This window comes from Theropithecus gelada, chromosome 20 (assembly GCF_003255815.1).
Source record: "Theropithecus gelada isolate Dixy chromosome 20, Tgel_1.0, whole genome shotgun sequence".
In the NCBI taxonomy this organism is placed as follows: Eukaryota; Metazoa; Chordata; class Mammalia; order Primates; family Cercopithecidae; genus Theropithecus; species Theropithecus gelada.
Genome location: NC_037688.1, coordinates 4,766,145 through 4,791,936, shown reverse-complemented (window position 1 = coordinate 4,791,936; position 25,792 = coordinate 4,766,145). Strand labels below are relative to the sequence as shown.

Below are 25,792 nucleotides of genomic sequence, written 5' to 3'. Positions count from 1 at the left end.
AGCGCTGTTTCTCCACATCCTCTCCAGCATCTGTTGTTTTCTGACTTTTTAGTGGTAGCCATTCGAACTGGTGTGAGATGGTATGTCATTGTGGTTTTGATTTGCATTTCTCTAATGACCAGTGATTATGAGCTTTTTTTCATATCTTTGTTGGCTGCATAAATGTCTTCTTTTGAGAAGTGTCTGTTCATATCCTTCACCCACTTTTTGATGGGATTGATTTTTTTTTCTTGTAAACTTGTTTTAAGTTCCTTGTAGATTCTGGATATTAGTCCTTTGTCAGATGGATAGATTGCAAAAATTTTCCCCCATTCTGTAGGTTGCCTGTTCACTGTGGTAATAGTTTCTTTTGCTGTGCAAAAGCTCTTTAGTTTAGTTAGATCCATTTGTCAATTTTGGCTTCTGTTGCCATTGCTTTTGGTGTTTTAGTCATGAAGCCTTTGCCCATGCCTATCTCCTGAATGGTATTGCCTAGGTTTTCTTCTAGGGTTTTTATGGTTTTAGGTCTTAGGTTTAAGTCTTTAGTCTATCTTGAGTTAATTTTTGTATAAGGTCCAGTTTCTGGAAGGGGTCCAGTTTGAGTTTTCTGCATATGGCTAGCCAGATTTCCCAATACCATTAAATAGGGAATCCTTTCCCCATTGCTTGTTTTTGTCAGATTTGTCAAAGATCAGATGGTTGTAGATACGTGGCGTTATTTCTGAGGCCTCTATTCTGTTCCATTGGTCTATATATCTGTTTTGGTACCAATACCTTGCTGTTTTGGTTACTGTAGCCTTGTAGTGTAGTTCGAAGTCAGGAAGCATGATGCCTCCAGCTTTGTTCTTTTTGCTTAGGATTGTCTTGACTATACAGGCTCCATTTTGGTTCCATACGAAATTTAAACTAGTTTTTTCTAATTCTGTGAAGAAAGTCAAATGGTAACTTGATGGGGATAGCATTGAATCTATAAATTACTTTGGGCAGTATGGCTATTTTCACGATATTGATTCTTCCTATCCATGAGCATGGAATGTTTTTCCATTTGTTTGTGTCCTCTCTTATTTCCTTGAGCAGTGGTTTATAGTTCCCCTTGAAGAGATCTTTCACATTCCTTGTAAGTTGTATTCCTAGGTATTTTATTCTCTTTTTAGCAATTGTGAATCGGAGTTCATTCATGATTTGGCTCTCTGTTTGTCTGTACACCTATTGGTCTATAGGAATGCTTGTGATTTTTGCACATTGATTTGTATCCTGAGACTTTGCTGAAGTTGCTTATCAGCTTAAGGAGATTTTGGGCTGAGACAATGGGGTTTTCTAAATACACAATCATGTCATTTGCAAACAGAGACAATTTAACTTCCTGTTTGAATATCCTTTATTTCTTTATCTTGCCTAATTGCCCTGGCCAGAACCTCCAATACCATGTTGAATAGGAGTGGTGAGAGAGGGTATCCTTGTCTTGTTCCAGTTTTCAAAGGAAATGCTTCCAGCTTTTGCCCATTCAGTGTGATATTGGCTGTGGGTTTCTCATAAATCGCTCTAATGATTTTGAGATACATTCCATCAATACCTGGTTTATTGACAGTTTTTAGCATGAAGGAGTGTTGAATTTTGTAGAAGGCCTTTTCTGCATCTATTGAGATAATAATGTGGTTTTTCTCACTGGGTCTGTTTATGTGATTGATTCGCGTATGCTGAACCAGCCTTGCATCCGAGGGATGAAGCTGACTTGATTGTGGTAGATAAGGTTTTTGATGTGCTGCTGGATTTAATTTGCCAGAATTTTACTGAGGGTTTTCACCTCGACGTTCATCAGGGATATTGGCCTGAAATTTTCTTTTTTGTTGTGTCTCTGCCAGGTTTTGTTACCAGGAAGATGCTGGCCTCATAAAGTGAGTTAGGGAGAAGTCCCTCTTTTCTGTTGTTTGGAATACTTTCAGAAGGAGTGATACCAGCTCCACTTTGTACCTCTGGTAGAATTCGGGTGTGAATCCATCTGGTCCTGGGCTTTTGTTGGTTGGTAGGCTATTAATTACTGCCTCAATTTCAGAACTGGTTATTGATCTATTCAGAGATTTGACTTCTTCCTGGTTTAGTCTTGGGAGGGTGTATGTGTCCAGGAATTTATCCATTTCTTCTAGATTTTCTAGTTTATTTGCATAGAGGTATTTATAGTATTCTCTGATGGTAATTTCTATTTCTGTGGGATCAGTGGTGATATCTCCTTTATCATTTTTTATTGTGTCTATTTGATTCTTCTCTCTTTTCTTCATTAGTCTGGCTAGCGGTCTATCTATTTTGTTAATCTTTTCAAAAAAAACAGCTCCTGGATTCATTGATTTTTTGAAGGGTTTTTTTTTTGTGTCTCTATCTCCTTCAGTTCTGCTCTGATCTTAGTTATTTTGTCTTCTGCTAGCTTTTGAATTTGTTTGCTCTTGCTTCTCTAGTTCTTTCAATTGTGATGTTAGGGTGTCAATTTTATATCTTTGCCACTTTCTCCTGTGGGCATTTAGTGCTATAAATTTCCCTCTAAACACTGTGTTAGCTGTGTCCCAGAGATTCTGGTACTTTGTGTCTGTTCTCATTGGTTTCAAAGAACTTATTTATTTCTGCCTTAATTTTGTTATGTACCCAGTAGTCATTCAGGAGCAGGTTGTTCAGTTTCCATGTAGTTGTGTGGTTTTGAGTAAGTTTCTTAATCTTGAGTTCTAATTTGATTGCACTGTGGTCCGAGAGACTATTTGTTATGATTTCTGTTCTTTTGCATTTGCTAAGGAGTGTTTTACTTCCAATTATGTGGTCAGTTTTAGAATAAGTGTGATGTGGTGCTGAGAAGAATGTATATTCTGTTGATTTGGGTTGAAGAGTTCTGTAGATATCTATTAGGTCCGCTTGGTCCAGAGCTGAGTTCAAGTCCTGGATATCCTTGTTAATTTTCTGTCTCGTTATCTGTCTAATATTGACAATGGGTTGTTAAAGTCTTTCACTATTATTGTGTGGGAGTCTTAAGTCTCTTTGTAGGTCTCTAAGAACTTGCTTTATGAATCTGGGTGCTCCTGTATGGGGTGCATATATATATTTAGGATAGTTAGCTCTTGTTGCATTGATCCCTTTACCCTTCAGCATTGATCCCTGTAATACCCTTCTTTGTCTTTTTTTTTTTTTTTATCTTTGTTGGTTTAAAGTCTGTTTTATCAGAGACTAGGATTGCAACCTCTGATTTTTTTTTCTTGCCATTTGCTTGGTAAATATTCCTCCATCTGTTTATTTTGAGCCTATGTGTGTCTTTGCACATGAGTTGGATCTCCTAAATACAGCACACTGATGGGTCTTGACTCTTTATCCAATTTGCCAGTCTGTGTCTTTTAATTGGGGGCATTTAGCCCATTTACATTTAAGGTTAATATTGTTATGTGTGAATTTGATCCTGTCATTTTGATGGTAGCTGGTTATTTTGCCCATTAGTTGATGCAGTTTCTTCATAGTGTTGATAGCCTTTATAATTTGGTATGTTTTTGCAGTGGCTGGTACCAGTTTTTCCTTTCCATATTTAGTGCTGCCTTCGGGAGCTCTTGTGAGGCGGGCCTAGTGGTGACAAAGTCTCTCACCATTTGCTTGTCTGTAAAGGATTTTATTTCTTCTTTGCTTATGAAGCTTAGTTTGGCTGGATATGAAATTCTGGGTTGAACATTCTTTAAGAATGTTGAGGCTGGGCACGGTGGCTCACACCTGTAATCTCAGCACTTTGGGAAGCCAAGGCTGGTGGATCATGAGGTCAGGAGTTCAAGACCAGCTGGCCAAGATGGTGAAACCCCATCTCTACTAAAAATATAAAAATTAGTTGGGCGTGCTGGCAGGCGCCTGTAATCCCAGCTACTCGTGAGGCTGGGAGAATTGCTTGAACCCATTGAACCCAGGAGACAGAGGTTGCAGTGAGCCAAGATTGTGCCACCGTGACAGAGCAAGACTCTATCACACACACAAAAAAAACAGTGTTGAATATTGGCCCCCACTCTCTTCTGACTTTTAAGGTTTCTGCAGAGAGATCCGCTGTTAGTCTGATGGACTTACTTCCCTTTGTGGGTAACCCGACCTTTCTCTCTGGCTGCCCTTAACATTTTTTCCTTCATTTCAACCTTGGTGAATCTGACGATTATGTGTCTTGGGATTGCTCTTCTCGAGGAGTATCTTTGTGGTGGTCTCTGTATTTCCTGAATTTGAATGTTGGCCTTCCTCGCCAGGTTGGGGAAGGTTTGCTTGGATAATATCCTGAAATGTGTTTTCCAACTTGGTTCCATTCTCCCTGTCACTTTCAGGTACACCAGTCAAACGTAGGTTTGGTCTTTTCATATAGTCCCATATTTCTTGGAGACTTTCTTCGTTCCTTTTCTTTCTTTTTTCTCTAATTTTGTCTTCCTGCTTTATTTCATTAAACTGATCTTCAATCCCTGATATCCTTTCTTCCACTTGATCCATTCAGCTGTTGATACTTATGTACGCTTCACGAAGTTCTCATGCTGTGTTTTTCAGCTCCATCAGGTCATTTTTGTTCTTCTCTAAACTGGTTGCTCTAGTTAGCAATTCCTCTAACCTTTTTTCAAGGTTCTTAGCTTCCTTGCATTGGGTTAGAACATGCTCCCTTAGCTCGGAGAAGTTTGTTACTACCTACCTTGTGAAGCCTACTTCTGTGAATTCGTCAAACTCATTCTCCATCCAGTTTTGTTCCCTTGCTGGCGAGGGGTTATGATCCTTTGGAGGAGAAGAGGTGTGGTTTTTGGAATTTTCAACCTTTTTGCACTGTTTTTCCTTATCTTCATGGATTTATCTACCTTTGTTCTTTGATGTTGGTGACCTTCGGATGTGGTTTATGTATGGATGCCCATTTTATTGATATTGATGCTATTCCTTTCTGTTAGTTTTCCTTCTAACAGTCAGGCCCCTCTGCTGCAGGTCTGCCGGAGTTTGCTGGAGGTCCACTCCAGACCCTGTTTGCCTGGGTATCACCAGTGGAGGCTGCAGAATAGCAAAGATTGCTGCCTTTTCCTTTCTCTGGAAGCTTTGTCCCAGAAGGGCACCCATCAGATGCCAGCTGGAGCTCTCCTGTGTGAGGTGTCTGTTGACCCCTGCTGGGAGGTGTCTCCCAGTCAGGAGGCACGGGGGTCAGGGACCCACTTGAGGAGGCAGTGTGTCCCTTAGCAGAGCTCAAGTGCTGTGCTGGGAGGTCTGCTGCTTTCTTCAGAGCTGGCAGGCAGGAGCATTTAAGTCTGCTGAAGCTGCACCCACAGCCACCCCTTCCGCCAGGTGCTGTCCCAGGGAGATGGCAGTTTTATCTATAAGCCCCTGACTAGGGCTGCTGCCTTTCTTTCAGAGATGCCCTGCCCAAAGAGGAGTAATCTAGAGAGGCAGTCTGGGTACAGCAGCTTTGCTGAGCTGCAGTGGGTTCTGCCCAGTTCAGATTTCCCGATGGCTTTGTTTACACTAGGAGGGGAAAACCACCTACTCAAGCCTCAGTAATGGTGGATGCCCCTCCCCCTACCAAGCTCCCAGGTCGACTTCAGATTGCTATGCTGGCAGTGAGAATTTCAAGCAAGTGGATCTTAGTCTGAAGGGCTCCGTGGGGGTGGCGGGGAGGGTGGGATCTGCTGTTGGCTCCCTGGCTTCAGCCCCCTTTCCAGGGGAGTGAATGGTTCTGTCTTGCTGGTGTTCCAGGCACCAGTGGGGTATGAAAAAAAAACTCCTGCAGCTAGCTCAGTGTCTGCCCAAATGGCCACCAGTTTTATGCTTGAAACCCAGGTCCCTGGTGGAGTAGGCACCCAAGGGAATCTTCTAGTCTGTGGATTGTGAAGACCATGGGAAAAGTTTAGTATCTGGGCCGGAATGCACCATCCCTCATGGCTTCCCTTGGCTAAGGGAGGAAGTGCCCCAACCTCTTGCGCTTCCCAGGTGAGGTGACCCTCCACCCTGCTCCTTCTTGCCCTCTGTGGGCTGTACCCATTGTCTAACCAGTCCCAATGAGATGAGCCAGGTACCTTAGTTGGAAATGCAGAAATCACCTGCCTTCTGCCTTGATCGCATGGGAAGCTGCAGACTGGAGCTGTTCCTATTCAGCCATCTTGCCCAGGAATCAACCAATTGGTGTTAATTCTTTACATGTTTAGTAGAATTCACCAGTGAAGCCATGTGATCCAGAGCCTTTCTTTGTTGAGAAGTTCTGGGTTCTTTTTTTAATCTCCTTGTTAGTTTTAGGCCTATTCAGATTTTCTTTGGCTTCATTTTGCAGTTTTGTTTGATTGTGTGTTTCTAGGAATTTGTCCATTTCCTCTAGGTTGTCAGTTTGTTGGCATACAGTTGTTCTTAGTATTCACTTATGATTCTTTCTATGTATGTAAGATCTGTAGTCATGTCTCCAGTTGCATTTCTGATTTTAATAATTTGAGTCTTTTTGTTCTTAATTCTAGCCAAAGGTTGGTCAGTTTTGTTGATCTTTTCAAAGAACCAAGTTTTGGGTTTTTGCCCTTTTTCTGTTTTCTGTTTTATTTATTGTCACTCTAGTCTTTATTATTTTGTTACTTCTGCTAGCTTTGAATTTAGTTTGTCTTCTTTCTCTAGTTCCTTAAGGTATAAAGTTAAGCTGTTGATCTAAGTTGTTTCTTCTTTTTTAACGTAGGCATTTATAGGTGTAAATTTCCCTTTTACTACTGCTTTTACTGCTCCCCATAAGTTTTGGCATGTTTTGGGTTTCATTTGTCTCAAGGTATCTTATAATTTCCCTTGGATTTCTTTTTCAAAATCACAAGTTTAAAAGTTTTGTAAGAGTGTGTAGTTGAATTTACACAGACTTGTGAATTTTTTCATTTTCCTTCAGTTTTTGATATCTAGTTTCATTCCATTTTGATTTGAAAATAAATTTTATATTATTTCAGTCATTTAAAATATATTAAGACTTGTTTTGTGGCTGAACATACGTAGTCTATTCTAGAGACTGTCTGATGTGTACTTGAGAAAAATGTGTATTCTGTTACTGGGTGGAATTTTCTGTATATGTTAGGTCCATTTGGTCTATAGTGGTGTTCAGGTCCTTTATTTTCTTATTGATATTCTGCCTGATCATTCTGTCCTTTATTGAAAGTGGGGTGTTGAAGTCTCCAATTACTATTGTACAAGTATCTACTTCTCCCATCAGTTCTATCAATGTTTGTTTTGTATATTTTAGGGCTCCTTTGTTTTTAGTCCATATATGTTTATAATTGTTATATCTTCTGGGTGAATTGACCCTTTTATCAATATACCATGTCCTTTTTTATCCAAATATACCATGTCCTTTTTTATCCAAGACTAGTATTGCCACCCCCCAGCTGTCTTTTAGCAACTATTTGCATGGAATATCTTTGTCCATCCTTTTACTTTCAACTTTTTTTTATCTTTAAAGTGAGTGCCCTACAGGCAGCATATAGTTGAGTCTTGTTATTTTCCATCAATTCTGCAATCTCTTCTTTTGATTGGAGGGTTTATTTATGTTTAATTGCTGATGAGGAAGGACTTCGGTCACTTTGCTACTTGTTTTCTGTGTGTCTATAGCTTTGTTGTCTCTCCTCCACTACTGCCTTCTTTTCTTTAATTGATTTTTTTGTAGTGATAAGTTTTGATTCCCTTCACATTTCCTTTTGTGTATATTTTATAAATATGTTCTTGTGGTTACCGTGGATATTGTGTTTTTATGAACTGCTTAAGTTTTTAAAAATTATCTTCACTATTTGGTAAGCATGTGGGAAGTTTTTCTTACTAAAAGTTGTAGCTCATATACAGACAACCACCACAACTTAAAAGTGGAGAAATTTTGAGGACAGATTTTAGGATTCTTCTTTGGGTTCCTACGCCAGGCACAGTGGCTCATACGTGTAATTCCAGCTTTTGTGGGGCCGAGGCAGGTGGATCGCTTGAGCTCAGGAGTTTGAGACCAGCCTGCCTAGCCAACCTGGTGAAACCCCATCTCTACTGAAAATACAAAAATTAGCTGGGCGTGGTGGTATGCACCACTGAGGAAACTGAGATGGGAGGATCGCTTGAGCCCAGGAGGCAGAGGTTGCAGTGAGCTAAGATTGCACCACTGCACTCCAGCCTGAGTGACAGAGAAAGACCCCGTCTCAAAAAAATAAATAAATAAACAAAACCTTTCTTTAGGTTCCTGAAAAATCAAGTGAATAAAATACCACCAGGAAAAACTGTTTCTGCTATATTTCTTTGCTTTTCTATCTCCTTAAACTCCTCAGCCAATTAGCTAAGGATTAAAAAAAAAAAATCCAAGGGATACATCAGTACTTACTAATTTTTTTTAATTTTGCTTATCATAAATGCAGATCATATTATAGTAGCTTTGGCAAAATCTGCTTTCCAATATAACATCATTTTTTTACATGAATTCGAATGGCCCTTAACTTTAGTCTACATTTGGGCAGGGCTGGTTAGCCTCTCCCAACTGTCTGTTTCCTCAGATTCATCTCCTATATGAAGAAAAATACCATTTTAAGACCCATCTGAACTGCCCAGGTATAGTTGAGTTTGTATGTTCACATTTATTTTAAAATTATAAGTGGTGTATCTTATCTGTTGTCATGAAAAGAAACAAATATTTTGGCTTTTATATCCTGACTAATGAATGTGGTGTAATGGTAAGCTGTATGATTTGTGCAAATACAGAGTTTGTAAATACAAAAGTGTAACAGTAAGATATCAGATATTTTTGATAAATTTGAAAATTAATAGTTTTTCTCAATCTTATAATTTCAAGGCATTATATTATTCCATGGATTCTGTATTAAAATCAAGACTGTTTATGACCATACACAGGTTTTCTTATAGCTGAACTCTTCTATCCAGAAATTTAAAGGTCTTCATGAGATGCCAGATGGTCAATTGGGTTATGAAGCCAGTTTGGTCAACTAGCCTTCCTACCTGCTTTCCATTCATTTCTTTGGCATTTGTCATGTGAGGTACTGTGTTTGATGCTAGGAAGATACAAACATGCATGGAATAGGACCTGCCCTATGCCCTAAAGGGTTTTCCAGTCAGTTAGGTAAGGTGACATAGGCAAATAGTGACAGTGCAGGACTGACCGTAATGAAGACCCTTTGAGACATAAAACAAAGTGTTCTCCTGTTAAATATCCAAGTTCCTTCGAACAGGCAGCATCAGTTATGGAGGAGATGGTGTTTGAGTGCAGGTCCTTTGAGTATGTCCTTGAGAGTAGGTATATTTTGAAGGTAGAAATGTTCATTGAGGCTGTTATTTTAGACAGAAGCAATAAAATGAGCAAAGCATTGAAGCAGAGCTAAGGTGGGCTACAAGAAGTGTGTGGTAGAGGGAGTGGCAGAGAAAGGAGACAGGAAAGGTAGATTAAAACTGGAATATGAGCTGAGCGCAGTGGCTTACGCCTGTAATCCCAGCACTTTGGGAGGCTGAGGCGGGCGGATCACGAGGTCAGGAGTTCAAGACCATCCTGGCTAACACTATGAAACCCCGTCTCTACTAAAAATACAAAAAATTAGCCGGGCGTGGTGGTGTGGCACCTGTAGTCCCAGCTACTCGGGAGGCTGAGGCAGGAGAATGGCGTGAACCCAGGAGGCGGAGATTGCAGTGAGACGAGATCACGCCACTGTACTCCAGCCTGGGCGACAGAGCAAGACTCCGTCTCAAAAAAAAAAAAAAAAAGGAATACAAAGCCCTTTGAAAAAAATCAAAGGGAAAATGTAGACTCATCTTATAGGCATCAGGGAGTTGGCACTATAAAGTAACATCTTTAGCTCTGTGCCTTAGCTGGGGCGTGGAGATGAGTTAAGAGTTTACTTCCATAGTCACAGCGGGAAGCCCTGGAGGTCTGAACCTAAGCAGGGGCAGTGAGGACAAAGAAGAGTGGGGAAACGGAATCCACAGGATTCAATGACCCATTCAATGAAGGCTAAAAGAATGAGTCAGACACCTACAATTTTGAGTCTGACTGACTTGGAAAATGAAAACTGAACAGACAAGATGGAGAAAGTGTCATGTTTTGGACATGGTGAGCTCCTTGGGCAGCTGGAAACGTCAGGAGCTCATGTGGCATTTGCTGAGAGTGAACTTTGCTGCTGCCACTTCCTTCACCAGGGAGAGAACCTAAGCATGTTCCTAAACTTTTTTAAATTTGAGAACTTTTCAGACTTAAAAAACTATGCAGAGGCTGTTTCACTATGTCAAATAATTACAAATCAGTGCTTTATACAAAGACGTAGCTAACAAGAAAGCCTTTTAGCCTTCTTATTTTTCCCTCGGTTTCTGTGTGCCCAGCCTCTGCACCTGTGCTGTCCGGTCCAGTGTCCGCCAGCCACCTGCAGCCTCAGCACTTGTGTAACGTGGCCCGTCTAAACTGACGTGTGCTATCATTATAAAAACGACTCCCAGATGTCAGAGGCTTGGTATGAAATAAAGAATGTAAAGTATCTCACTAACAGTATTTTATGCTATATGTTAAAATGAGAATATTTAGGAAATTGTTTCAGGGCTTCCAGCAGCACCCCCATGTTAGGTGCCTTGCTGGAAGACTCTAGGACCCAGCATTTAGTTGTACTACACTCACAGCTGGGATGGACGACAACAAAAGGGAGCCACCAGGGAGAAGCTGCCAGGGTTTGGACCTATCCTTGCGCAGGTCCGCATACCGCGTCCTTTCCATGAGGGGCATTCTGAGTATGCCTGTTTCTCCAACAACGGCAAATGTGCATGGGCTGGACACAGTGGCTCACACCTGTAATCCCAGCTCTTTGGGAGGCCAAGGTGGAAGGATTGCTTGAGACCAGCCTGGGCGATATAATGGGACAACATCTCTACAAAAAAAAAAACCAAAAACACAGTTTTAAATGAGTTGGGCATGGTGGTGCACACCTGTGGTTCCAGCCACTCTGGAGGTTGAGACAGGAGGATCACTTGAACCCCGAAGGTTGAGGCTGCAGTGAGCTATGAATCATGCCACTGCATTCCAGCCTGGGCAACAGAGCGAGACTCTGTCTCCAAAAAAAATAAAAATGCGGTAGCATATATGCAGTGTTTCTGCCCAGAGAAGCCCATTAGAAGGCCAGGCGCGGTGGCTCAAGCCTGTAATCCCTGCACTTTGGGAGGCCGAGATGGGCGGATCATGAGGTCAGGAGATCGAGACCATCCTGGCTAACATGGTGAAACCCCGTCTCTACTAAAAAATACAAAAAACTAGCTGGGCGCGGTGGTGGGCGCCTGTAGTCCCGGCTACTTGGGAGGCTGAGGCAGGAGAATGGCATAAACCCGGGAGGCGGAGCTTGCAGTGAGCTGAGATCTGGCCACTGCACTCCAGCCTGGGCGACAGAGCCAGACTCTGTCTCAAAAAAAAAAAAAAAAAAAAAAAAAGGCAGCCCATTAGAGACTCAGCACCCAAGGTTCCTATCAGGATCTGGTCACATAGGCACCCTCTGCTTTGCATGTATCAAAATTTCAAACTCTTATCAGGAAAGCAAGTATTTGGCATAAATGACATCTTTTATACAAAGTCTAGGTACAATGAAGTTAGGGAATGGATGGCACCCAAGGGCCAGTCTTGCAAGCAGAACCTTCCAAAGGTAGCACCCTCAGGCCTGCTATAATGTTAACTATTTCTGCGCAGATAATGTTGGGTTAAATAAACTATATAAGTCAAATTAATTCCACCAATTTCTTTTTTACTTTTTAATGTGGCTACTTGCTCACATTTTTTACTCACATATTTATTTTGGACAGCACTGGTCTATATCCGTGATGAGAAATTCTTCTTTAATGTGTTTTAGTTAAGGTATTTTCTCTGTATACACTAATTTTTTCTTGTTGTTAATACAAATCTTGATAATTAAACAGGTGAAAAGCCTCCCTCAAGTGGTATCTTTATATTAACTAATCACCAAATGTAAGACTTAAGTTTAAATTGTAAGGCTGCAATAGATTTAACTTTGTATCCCAAATTTAGCTTTATCACCCAAGAACAAGAAGAAAGCCGCCCCTTCAGAAAAAGTGTGTGTGATTAAAATAAGGGATTTAACAGAGTTTTTTAAAAACAAGAGCCAGCTGGAAAAACCTCCATTTGGAAAGCAAATTTCAGAGCTCCAATTAGTAAATTTTTTCATGCTTATCACTAATTCAAATTATTGAACTGTTTCTTTTGTTCTCCTCTAAGCTGTGATTTGTAATTGTTACGATTTCATCCATGGAAACAATTTGTATTTCAGAAGAGATTTATATAAGTGGGCTAATTCTGCATGAGAGATTCAGTTCATGCCTACCCATTGTAGATTGCAGATATAACTGAAATAGAATAATTTTGCTAAAATGGATGATACAGAATAGCAATCAGGATATATTTGGCTTCTTCCCAGGCACTGAATACTAATACATACCTCACTCTTTAAGAAAGATATGATTTTAGGAAAATAATTTCTAGGACTAGAACTGTGAAAGCAGCAGCAGACATTTTTATTAGAATAAACCCGTAATATGATTTTCGGTGACATACTGCCTGCGGACCCCCTGCAGGCTTTGCTGAAGGACAGCCATCCTTCAGCATCATTGCCACATCTCTTTGAAACTGGGGGAGACATAAAATCCCAGCCCTCCCCTTCCTTTCCACACCGTGACCCAGCAGTGAGGAACGGCAGAAAGTAGGGAGTCCTCAGGCTATAAGTGGAGTTAATAACTGGCACTGTTTTTGCTGTCTTTTATTTATATAAAGACTTGTAGTTCAATCATGTTATTATTTGAGTTGAAGCATACCATTAAAATCCCATATCAATAACTGATGCTTGATTGTCATTTCCACCAGCCATGCTTACCCAGTGAAAAGCCATAAAGGTTAATGTAGGTGTAATTATTAATATAACTCACATTTCTGTGAAACAAAATCTGACAATATCAGTGCTGTTTTCTAATCGCTTTAAATAATATGGAGAGCAGTTGTAAAGAATTTATAATAAAAACTGAAGACATTTTCCTCTCACTGCTCAATCAGTGATGAACATGGAGTGGTAAACCTGTCTTTAAGGCCACCTTTGAAGTTATAAAGAGCCATCAAAGAGGGGGTCACATAATGTTCTGTAGATAAACCTTAAAAACCAATGACAGTTTTATTCATGAAATCCGAATGCCAGGGACCCACAGTGCTGTTTATTACCTCATTCAGCCTGTCTTGAAAATTGCTTATCTTTCCTACATCCCCTTTTTGTGAACTAGATAAAATAGGTAGTAGAATAGAACATAATATACAATTATATTGTATGTAATAGAATTACAGTGTGGTATATAAATTTTTAAAAACTCCAGTTTGTAGAAATGAGGAAATCAAAAATGGTGCATGTTTCTCTTGGCCATTTTTTAATATTTTTCAGTGCCCCCATCAGTATAATACAGTTTTATGATATCTATGACAAACCCAAGTAGATGCACTAGCTAATTTTGTAGCGTGAATAAAACACCACCATACACTCCCCAGCCCTCAATATGATGGCATGTTTGTGTAACTGACACCTGTTGTCTTTCCGATGAGCTGGAACCATCAATGTTATCTGAGAATCACGAAGTAATTATTTCAATGGTTTTAGTGATACCATTTTGACAGGTTAGCCATTTCTGGATAAATTACTTATTAGATATATACATCATTTGAACTTAAATCTAAAACAGAAGTATCATGATTGAGACCACTACTTCCATAATCTCATCAAATTTTAGAACCAGAAGTTTGAGATACACTGTATTCCATCCCCTTCATTTTAAAAGAGGAAGCCGAGGCCCAAGGAGGTTAAATACCTTAAAATGTGGATTAACTGATGATAGAAACCGTTTTTATTGATTACTAGCCCGTTGTTTTTTTCTGCTTTCTGCTCCATGGTGCTATTTCCCAAGTTCCTTCACAGTTTATAGCTATTGTGGACTCCTTCAGTCATGTCAGCCACCAAGGGGTTCTCATACTTTTGAACTGCAGCGGATGAGTACTCCACAGGTGAACAAGCTTAACAGTTTAGTGTGAAGACTATTGAACTGTATATAGAAAAAGAAGTCTGAACTCAACTGCAGGTTGGCTTACAGTGAGGATGGGGAGGGGATAAACGAACCCTAGTTCATAATGACTATAAATTTTTAACCTGTTGTACTGGAACTTGGGTGAATAATACCATTTAGGGCATTCTGCTTAAAGAGAGATTATAGTCATACTCTTAATAGCAAAGCAATTTTGGATATTCACTATGGACCTATATTTGTCAGATTATGTTTTGGAGTTATCTAGGTACCTAATAAATGCCTGTTTTTTCAGCCCATGTTCACAGCCCATTGAGAAATAGACAAAGTGGGTAAGACAGATGAATGAAAAACTGTCGGTTTTATTATTAATAATGTACTGCAATTGGAGAATGTGGTCAGATATTCCAAACTTCCTATGAAGTCTGGATGAATTCCTATGAATTCTTCCTATGAAGAAGACTCTAAAGAAAGAGTCTTCTCTTTGGAGGGGAAAAAAAAATAATGCTCATGGCTGTTTTTAAAATTACATTTATTATATATTTATTAAAAGAAAGATAATATTTAGAAAAAAATCTCAGTCAAGTAAAATTTTAGATACTAACTGTATCTTGAAAAACCTTCTGAAAACTAAAAAATATCTGAGATATGTCAGTATAACGTAGAGCAATATTCGATTCTCCCTCCTTGGTGCAGCAAATAGTTTCTGAAAATCACAAGTACAGAACCTTTTAGGCAGGAAATACATTTTGTCCAATTCTAATTTTAGAAGTCAAAATTATTAAGGTTTTTGGACCAGGCACAGTGGCTTACGCCTGTAATCCCAACACTTTGGGAGGCTGAGGCGGGCAGATCACATAATGTCAGGAGTTCAAGACCAGCCTGGCCAACATGGTTAAACCCCGTCTCCACTAAAAATACACAAATTAGCTGGGTGTGGTGACATGTGCCTGTAGTCCCAGCTACTCGGGGAGGCTGAGGCAGGAGAATTGCTTGAACCTGGGAGACAGAGGCTGCAGTGAGCTGCAATCACGCCACTGCACTTCAGCCTAGGCAAGAGAGCGAGACTCCATCTCAAAAAGAAAAAAAATGGCTAAGGTTTTTGGGCTTCTGTCGTACTGAATGGGAAAATAATAAGCTGCCTCACCTCTTGACTTTCATATGTTTTGTTTGTTTCTTTACACTGAAATACTTAATACTACTCTGTTGGACTTCTGCCTCCAGGCTGGGAGTTTATTTCCTAACAGAAGTAAGCACACTGACTAATAATCCATTCTAACAAAGGTTTACATATACAAGGGGAGGTGCCAAGTAGAGGAGTATGTGGAGTGTGACAGGAACACACAGGAGCGACTGGCTACCCCAGAGAAGCAAGGGGATTTTCACAGATGGTAACATTTGAGATGATACTGAAAGATGAGTAGGTGGCTGCCACAAAGAGAAAGAAGGAGCCATTCCAGGCTGAAAGAACAACTTACACAAGTAGGAAATTATATGGTATATATTCCATATACCTTTAGTGTCCTTAAAACAATTTTTTTGAATCCAGAAGATTGGATTTTTTTATTATGGGTAAAATATACATAACAAAATGTATTATTTTAGCCATTTTAAGTGTACGGTTCAGTAGCATTAAGTACATTCACATTATTGTGCAATCGTTACCACTATCCATATTCAGAAAGTTTTTGTCTTCCCAAACTGAAACTGTACCCATTAAACATCACCTCGCCATTCCTGCCTCTTTCTGGACCCTGGTAACCTCTATTCTACTTTCTGTCTCTATGAATTTGCCTCTTCTAGGCTCCTCAATAAGTGGAATCATACAATATTTCTCATACAATAATTAATATGTAATTATAGGGCTGGGCGCGGTGGGTCACCCCTGTAATCCCAGCACTTTGGGAGGCCAAGGCGGGCAGATCACGAGGTCAGGAGTTCAAGACCAGCCTGGCCAACATAGTGAAAACCCGTCTCTACTAAAAATACAAAAATTAGCCGGGCATGCCGCGTGCCTATAGTCCCAGCTACTCGGGAGGCTGACACAGGAGAATCACTTGAACCCGAGAGGTGGAGGTTGCAGTGAGCCAAGATCACACCACTGCACTCCAGCCTGGCGACAAGCCAGACTCCATCTCCAAAAAAAAATGTAACTAGAAATAATTATGCTAAGTGAAATATGTGGCTTTGTCCGTGGTGTATGTATCATAATTTCATTTATTTTTATGACCGAATCACATTCCATTGTCTTGTAGATGCCACATTGTTTATCCATCCACCCATCAATGGGCATTTTGTTTGTTCCCGCCTTCTGGCTGTTGTGCATAATGCTGCTGTGAGCATTGGTATGCAAGTAACTGAGTTCCTGGTTTCAGTTCTTTGGAGTAGGTAGCTAAAAGTAAAATTGCTGGATCATAAGGTAATTCTATGTTTAACTTTTTGAGGCGCCTCCAGATAATTTTCCACAACGACTGCACCATTTTACATTCTCACCCTCAGTACAGAAGGGTTCCAGTGTCTCCACATCCTTGCCAACACTGTCTTCCAAAATTTTGAAAAAAAATTTACCAGACTGTATACTGGTTCCTTAAGAACCATTGAAAATACATTCATTATCATTACATTAAAAGTGACCTTTTGGGGCCTAGCATAAGAAAAAGTTGGAATGAGCCAGCATCAGAGAATATTGACATTTGTCTTATTGTTTGAATAGTACAGAGTTTATTCACAGAAAGGCCTTTGCGGTAAGAAAGCACTCATAAAGTCAGATTTGTTATGTATGAAATAAATCAAAATCGGGTGGTATGCCTGCTCTTCGCAACACTGTTTTCTCTTCCTGCAGCTCCCTGCACAAGCAGCACTTTCTTTTGCCATAGCAACATGTGCATCAATAATTCTTTAGTCTGTAATGGTGTCCAAAATTGTGCATACCCTTGGGATGAAAATCATTGTAAAGGTGAGTTTGATGTAAAGGCCAACCTTTTTGAGAAAAGAGTGGCTATTACCCTTCATTAAGAACTTAAAATGTTATTTTCTACAACAGTGCTTAGCATAGCTGCTTTGACAGAAATGGAAACATATAAATGGATCATACACCTGGGATGTGGTGAAAACAAAGAAAAATACTCTAAATGGTGGCCGGGCGCGGTGGCTCAAGCCTGTAATCCCAGCACTTTGGGAGGCCGAGACGGGCGGATCACGAGGTTGGGAGATCGAGACCATCCTGGCTAACATGGTGAAACCCCGTCTCTACTAAAAAATACAAAAAACTAGCCGGGCGAGGTGGTGGGCGCCTGTAGTCCCAGCTACTTGGGAGGCTGAGGCAGGAGAATGGCGTAAACCCGGGAGGCGGAGCTTGCAGTGAGCTGAGATCCGGCCACTGCACTCCAGCCTGGGCGACAGAGCGAGACTCCGTCTCAAAAAAAAAAAAGAAAAATACTCTAAACGAAAGCATTTTTTGTCTACAAACTGTTAAGTTCTAAAGTGTATTGTGGCCGGGCACAGTGGCTTATGCCTGTAATCCCAGCACTTTGGGAGGCTGAGGCAGGCGGATCACCTGAGGTCAGTAGTTTGAGACCAACCTGGCTAACATGATGAAACCCCGTTTCTACTAAAAATACAAAAAAATTAGCTAGGCGTGGTGGCGCATGCCTGTAATCCCAGCTACTCGGGAGGCTGAAGCAGGAGAATCACTTGAACCCGGCAGGCAGAGGTTGCAGTAAGCTGAGATCGCACCATTGCATTCCAGCTTGGGCAACAAAAGCGAAAACTCCGTCTCAAAAAAAAAAAAGATATAGTGGTATGCCTTGCCCTGTTTTTGTTACTGTTGTTGAGGTTTGTCATTTGTATTGTAAACATACCTTATTTAGTTGTCAAAATAATTTAGAGGTTAGCCTGAAGTATGTGGAAACACTATTTAATAAAAATCAACTTGCAGATTCTGTCTTACAACATAAAAACAAACATTCTATGAACTGCTTTTTTTTATTTCATAACATTTCCTATGCTGTATTCCCAGTGTGTACTCACTGAAAGATAAATGCAGCTTGTGGTAATGGTTGAATGTCTGCAAGCTGGTTGTCAGGTCACTGTGTCAGAACTAAAGATGATCTACCTTTTATCCTCTAAGACAGCAGTCCCCAACCTTTTTGGCACCAAGGAGTGGTGTCGTGGAAGATAATTTTTTCACGGGACAGGGGTGGGGTAGGGGTGTTGGTTTCAGGATGATTTAAGCGCATTACATTTATTGGGCACTTTATTATTATTACATTGTAATATATAATGAAATAATCATACAACTCACCATAATGTAGAATCAATGAGAGCCCTGAGCTTGTTTTCCTTCAACTAGACAGTCTCATCTGGGGGTGATAGGAGACAGTGACAGATCATCAGGCATTAGATTCTCCTAAGGAATGCACAGCCTATATCCCTCACATGCACGGTTCACGATAGGGCTCCTGCTGCTGTGAGAATCTAATGCCACTGCTGATCTGACAAGAGGCGGCGCTCCGGGTCATGTGAGTGATGGGGAGCAGCAGCAAATACAGATGCAGCTTCACTCGCTCCCTCGCAGCTCACCTCCTGCAGTGAGACCAAGTTCCTGTCTGTGGCCCAGGGGTTGAGGACCCCTGCTGTAAGAGTTCAATAAATATCTTAACTGCAATCTGATATGGCTCTTATAAATACTTGACATGAAGTGTTTTCAGTTAATCATTCAAAAACAGCAGGTCATGATAATATACTGGATGGGTTAGTCTGACGATGTTAGTTTGCTCTCCCTGTGGTCATCAGTAGATGTGGGTATACCTGAACACGGCAGTTGGTCAAACCTACCATAAAGCAGAAAGCTAAAATTGATAGAACAAGAGTATTTATTTGGCATCATCTGTATTTATGTATTTGATTTGATTTGCAGAATGTGTGCATCTGTGTGTCTTCTGAAGAAACGGACCAAGAACTTTATCTTTTCTGTAATCTATCCATCTATACTGTGATTGGTAACTTTAGACAGAAATTTTAATGGGGTTGTTTTATTTGTTTAAAAACCTAATTGTAAACTGCATTGTCTGTAGTATATTTGGCCCAAGTATTCTGCTTTACCTAAAAATACCTTACTAATTTGTACCAGGATTCATATTAATGTATTTTGAACACTTAACATTTCTCATTTTCGTTCTACAGAAAAGAAAAAAGCAGGAGTATTTGAACAAATCACTAAGACTCATGGGACAATTATTGGCGTTACTTCGGGGATTGTCTTGGTCCTTCTCATTATTTCTATTTTGGTACAAGTGAAACAGCCTCGAAAAAAGGTCATGGCTTGCAAAACTGCTTTTAATAAAACCGGGTTCCAAGAAGTCTTTGATCCTCCTCATTATGAACTGTTTTCACTAAGGGACAAAGAGATTTCTGCAGACCTGGCAGACTTGTCGGAAGAATTGGACAACTACCAGAAGATGCGGCGCTCCTCCACCGCCTCCCGCTGCATCCATGACCACCACTGTGGGTCGCAGGCCTCCAGCGTCAAACAAAGCAGGACCAACCTCAGTTCCATGGAACTTCCTTTCCGAAATGACTTTGCACAACCACAGCCAATGAAAACATTTAACAGCACCTTCAAGAAAAGTAGTTACACTTTCAAACAGGGACATGAGTGCCCTGAGCAGGCCCTGGAAGACCGAGTAATGGAGGAGATTCCCTGTGAAATTTATGTCAGGGGGCGAGAAGATTCTGCACAAGCATCCATATCCATTGACTTCTAATCTTCTGCTAAAGGTGACGTGAATTCTTAAGTATGTATGTACGCAGCCTCCAAGGCACCATACTGTTTCCAGCAGCCAACCCTTTTCTCCCATCACAACTACGAAGACCTTGATTTACCGTTAACCTATTGTATGGTGATGTTTTTATTCTCTCAGGCAGTCTATATATGTTAAACCAATCAAGGAACTTACTCTATTCAGTGGAAACAATAATCATCTCTATTGCTTGGTATCATTTATAGGAAGCACTGCCAGTTAAAGAGCATGGGAAGAGGTGGTTGGATGGAGCCAGACTCAGGCTGCCTATTCATTTTAGCAACAGGAAGACTGCTCTTGACTGATACAGCTCTGTCAATATTTTGATGCCACAATAAACTTTAAGATTTTTCTTTACATTTTATTTTTCCTTTCTCTAAATTTAATTTGTTTTATAAGCCTATACTTTTACCATTTCAGTTTCTTACATAAATACAAGTGGTTAATGTACCACATACTTCAATATAGGCATTTGTTCTTGAATGTGTCAAAATACAGCTAGTTACTGTGCCAATTAAGACCCAGTTGTATTTCATCCATCTGTTTCTTCTTGGCTAATCTCTGTACTTCTGCCTTTTAATTACTGGGCCCTCATTCCTCATTTTCTGTGAGAAATAATAGATGATATTTGTCACCTTTCAATTACATTTTTTATCAGTTATACTGGCAAATTTCATAATCCTGGGATATAGGTACCATTGCCCACTATGACTAACAATTTGAAAAAGATAAAAATTTCTAGCAAGCCTTTGAAGTTTCCCAAGTATAGTCACATTCAGTGACAGCCCATTCATTCCAGTAAACAAAGTCATTTCATTCACTTTGGGAGAGGCCTATAATTACATTTATTTGCAATGTTTCTCTTCGCTAGATTGTTACATAGCTCCTGTTCTACTGATTTTGCTTACCACATATGGTAACCAAGGTTAGATGCGAGTTAAAATTCTTTAGAAACTGGATGAGCCTTGAGATTGCTTCTTACCTGGGACAGGACATTTTTCTAGCTCTTATCAAGAATAACAACTTCCACTTTTTTTTAAACTGCACTTTTGACTTTTTTTATGGTATATGAACAATAATTTATAAACATAATATAAATGCTCATTGTGTTTTTTTAGACTTTTGATATTATTTGATACTGTACAAACTTTATTAAATCAAGATGAAAGGCCTACAGGACAGATTCCTTTCAGTGTTCACATCAGCGGCTTTGTATGCAAATATGCTGTGTTGGACCTGGACGCTGTAACTTATTGTAAAGACCTTGGTAATGTGGACATAAGCTCTTTCTTTCCTTTTGTTACTGTATTTAGTTTGTGATAAATTTTTCACTGTGTGATATTTATTGCTCTAAATCACTACACAAATCCTATATTAAAATATACATTGTACCTGACCCTTTAATCATGTTATTTATGCTACTGAGGTTGTGGATCTTAAGGTATGTACGGAAAGGAACTCATTTATCAAATTGTAAGTAATACAGACATGCCATTTAAAAGAGGTAAATTCTTGTTTTCTATATTTTGGTAGTAAATTCTCAATGAAATAAGTTGAAGTTTCACTGGATTTCATTAACTTTTAAATATTACATATATGTGTTTTCTCAGATTAGTGAAAATTGTGACCTTAAATATGATATACACTGCCTCAGAATGCTTTCTTATATCAAAGTTTATGTTTTTTTACAAAGTAGATAATATTTAGGAGACGGAAAAACCTATACGTAATGTATTCATGATTTAAACTTTTTTTTTAAGTCACCATAGTTTCTTATTTTAAAAATACAACTTGGAAACATGAAAAGACTTGATGCATATAATATTCAATGAACTAATACCAGAGACAGCTAAGTTTTTTCAGTAGTTATGCTGAATAAGCATTTTAGTAGGTAACTTATGCCAGCCAACATTTGAACAGCATAACAAATACTTATAACAACAACTATGATCTCATTCATGATGATAAAAGGGAAGTTAGCATATTTTCTATGTAAAATTATATTCATTTTTTAAAATAGCTGTTAAACCTATATTTAATCTTTATAGTAACAAATAATACAGTATGCTAAACTGTATTATCTGTAGTCACTTGTAACTTTTTATTTTTGAAATTTGATTTCTATTTTATAAGGTCTTGAAGATGCCTGCAAAATACAGAGCCTTTAAAGAAGACATGTAACAGTAAAACAGAAGTACACAGTTTTATACGAGTCAATGTAGCAAGTAAAGTTGAGATAATAAGTTTCGTTCTGAATTTTCTGGCTGCTAAAACAAACAGTTTTTGCTTTTCACAGTAGAAAACAAACTTATGTGCAGAGGCTAATTTCCTCTTGAACTACAGCATGAGGGTCTGTATATAGGAACATTTCTTCAGAATGGAAAAAAGATGCAGAATGCAGAGAGAGATTATAATGGTGCATCTTAACACCCAGCGAAGGCACAACTTAATGTCATCTGGGAACGCTGGTTTGGGGTCAGTCTGTATTTTTGGGGATAGAGCTAAAGAACCAGATGATCAATAGCTGAGCCAGCCTTAGCCTGTCACGTGTTATACGCCTTCATTGAATCATAGATGGGCATTAGATCTCATTCATTTATTAAAGTTGTCTATGCTTTTGGAAGAGGTGAGAATGGAACTAATACATCTTAGACATTATTGCCAGAATAATGCTAATTGCTGTATATATAGCCTTTAATCTTTGAGATCAGTGAGAAAACTTTACAAATTGCTTACTAAAAGGAAAGCCATAAAATTTAATAACAAGACATGAAATGTAGCCATCTTGTGGAAGTCATTACACAGTATTAACTGTCCACAGGGCACCCCACACAGTACCTCAGTGTTAAACACATCTAACACCAGATGCAAATCTGGAGGGCGTAAATATCTTCAATGCAGAAACAGTATTAAGTATATCTGTAGAATATTGTCACCATCACCTTCCATCCACAATTCACCGTATCATCCCTCCAATGCCCACAGATCTATTGCAGGAAACCTACTAATCCCAACATCTAAAGCATGTAGGAATAAGGTGTGATATTCCTTTTGTGTGTGGGGAGAGTTTCAATCTAAAGGTTTAACAGAAAGCAGAGAATGTTCACATTTCACATCACGAAAGATTTCAAAGACTTCTTTAACCCGACAGCGGTTATGTCAGTGTCTTTGCTATGTTTCATAGAATTGTTAGACTTTAAAAGAACCTCCTGAAAGTCTGCCTCTGAACATTTGTATGGTTCTGCCAATGTCTGATGAGAAGAATGCTTCTCTATTTCAGGAGTGTGTTCACTGATGAGAGGGGACGGGAGAAGCCTGGTTGTGATTTCAGGAATAATTCTCAAAGGAGATTATGCTCTTATTGCAAAATGGGGTCTGCTATGTATTGTTCATGTCACTTTATTGCACGTATTAAAAATAATATGCCTTGAACCACACTGATTAGACCCAGAAGGATCATTGAGTTTTTGGTGGTTTTAAAGACCCAAGAAAGACTATCTGGCCCAAGTGTATTAATGAGAAGACTGAAGCCCACAGAAGTGAAGTCAGCCTCAGGGTCCCAAGAACCCCAGTACTCTTTTCTTTTTTTGCTGCCTCTTGCTTTTGTCAGCTGTAGGTTTTAAAAGTCAAGCACTTCTAAACAGCAGCCCAGATGTTCCATGTAAGCTTGTCAGTCATTCTGAATTGAAATGTAATTCTATAATTTTTTCAATGCATTATGTTTCCCATTTAAATGTATGTAACACTGTTCTACAGTTTTGCTGCCATGATTCCTTGGCACCTGTGAATTCTTACTGAGCAATGTTTGTTAACAGTATACAGGCTTGATACTAGGCAGGAAGAGCTCCTGTGTTCTTGCTTTTCCGATCTTTTTTAAATCTAAAGGAGACATGTGTATTCTAGAAATTAAACATTTGTGTGCCATATCTCTTGAGTTTTGGAGAACGATTGGAGCTCGAGCTACTATAAATGACAAGATTATCTTGGATATCTTTTTTAGCTTTCTGCAAAATCACTTATGTTTTATATACCTCTGCTAATAATTCAAAACTCTGAATTTGCTTTACTGTATTAACTTTTTTAAAATGTATTTTTGCAATTGGTTTAATTACTACAAAAGCCTAAAAAGCTAATGACTAGGTGCATGTTTAGTATGCACTGTCTAGTGTAAATTTTTTTAAAGCAGTAGATTTTTATTAGAGGTTAACTTCCAGGCCATATGAGAATATGCTTAATCCTAGATTTGGCATTTTACAGAAAAGAATTTTGACTCTTGAACTAGAATTAAAAACTTGTTCTGATTTCCTTGCTTGCCTCAATTTCTAAAGTCTAGAAGTGGCAAAGAATTTAGATCACTTATGCCCACAGAATCTGTATTTCCTTTCAGGGCAAAGTTGGCATTTCCTATCTACTAGCTTCCAAAATAAAGTAATCCTAGTTATGATAATAAGAGCAACGTTATTTTATTACACTTAGAACCATTTTATGTTTTCAAATTAATCTTTGAGTGAAGATGAACTAAAAAAAAAAATGCGTTTTGTCCCGGGTTGCCTGCAGGTTCCAGTCTGCTGCATCCGGTCACTGAAGAGGTAGTGAAGACTGGCACGGGGTGGGCTGGAAAGCCAAGCTGTCCTTTCAGGGTGCACAGTGCCCCAGCCATAGCACAGCTTAGAAACATGGATGAGTAGACCTCAAGATAGGTGAACACGGAGTAGGGAGGAAAAGAAGGCAGAAACTCCTCTGAGTTTCACAAGCATCAGGCACAGATCAGGGCACAAAGGAAGAAGAAAGAAGGTAGTTACCACTGGTCTGTCTCTGTAAATAGTTACAGAGCAATTTTACTTTGTGTTATTTAGGATTGAGAAACAAGTGTTATTTAAAAGTCCTCTTACCCTCCAATCTTTGTCATACTCCACAATATCTGATGCCATTTAGGCCTCTGAGCCAGTACATATTTTATTGAAACTTTTTTTCTTTTGAGGCAGAGTCTTGCTTTGTAACCCAGGCTGGAGTGCAGTGGCACAATCTCAGCTCACTACAACCTCAACCTCTAGGGCTCAGGAGATCTTCCTGCCTTAGCCTGCCTAGTAGCTGAGACTACAGGCACGCACCACCACAGGCTAACTTTTTAAAATTATTTTTGTAGAGACAGGGTTTGGCCGTGTTGCCAGGCTGGTCTGGAACTCCTGAGCTCAAGCAGTCTGCCCGCCTAGGCCTCCCAAAATGCTGGGATTACAGGAGTGAGCCACTGCTCCTGGCCCAGCTGATTTTTTTGTTTTTTTGTTTTTTATTTTAAGAAATGGAGTCTCACTACGTTACCCAGGCTGGTTTCAAACTCCTGGGCTCAAGCAATCCCGCCTTGGCCTCCCAAAGAGCTGGGATTACAAGCATGTTGAAACATTTTGAGTAGTTGTTGATTGCTAAAGGAATTTTCATCAGAAATCTAGGTATTCAGCCATGCTTTCCAAATCTTGTTTTATTCTTCCACTGATAATATTGGTCCTATTAAGTTGTGGTGTAGTGAAGTATTCACAAATTTCAATCCAAAAAATTATGTGAATAGTCAGGGAGTTCTTTCTGTACCCTTGAGTTATTTTATCACTGTCATGTGTACACCTCATAGGAAAGTTCCGCTCTGAGAATGAGCACAAGGAACAGATAGGAAATGTGCAGTGGGTGCCGATGTGTAGTCCTGCAGCCTGCAAGTCCATGTGTGTAGGAAGAGGCAGTCACTTCCTCAGTCATTAGCTTTTCATCTGAAACAACAAAACTAGTGGTAGGAAGCTTCTGAGATGGTTCCCAGTGAAACCTGCCCGCTGGTGTGCACTCTTGTGTAACCTCCTGTCCTTGGGTGTGAGCTGGACTTAGTGGCTTGCTTCTGAGGAGTAGAACAGAAGCAGGAAGGGAGAGAGCACTCATGAGGTTTGGTGGCAGAAAGTCTCTGGCTTCTGTCTCCTTGCCCTCTCTTA

General features: G+C 39.7%; 1 protein-coding gene across 2 annotated transcripts in view; it reads left to right on the top strand.

Annotated features, from left to right (window-relative positions):
* Nucleotides 1-21,375, top strand: part of NETO2 (neuropilin and tolloid like 2) — a 62,719-nt gene extending 41,344 nt beyond the window's left edge. For both annotated transcript variants that reach the window (XM_025371413.1, XM_025371412.1), the window contains exons 8-9: nucleotides 16,865-16,978; nucleotides 19,207-21,375. In XM_025371413.1, the coding sequence (XP_025227198.1) occupies nucleotides 16,865-16,978; nucleotides 19,207-19,787 (695 nt within the window). In that variant the 3' untranslated portion in view covers nucleotides 19,788-21,375. The remainder of the gene's footprint in view (nucleotides 1-16,864; nucleotides 16,979-19,206) is intronic.
* Nucleotides 21,376-25,792: the final 4,417 nt, after the last annotated feature.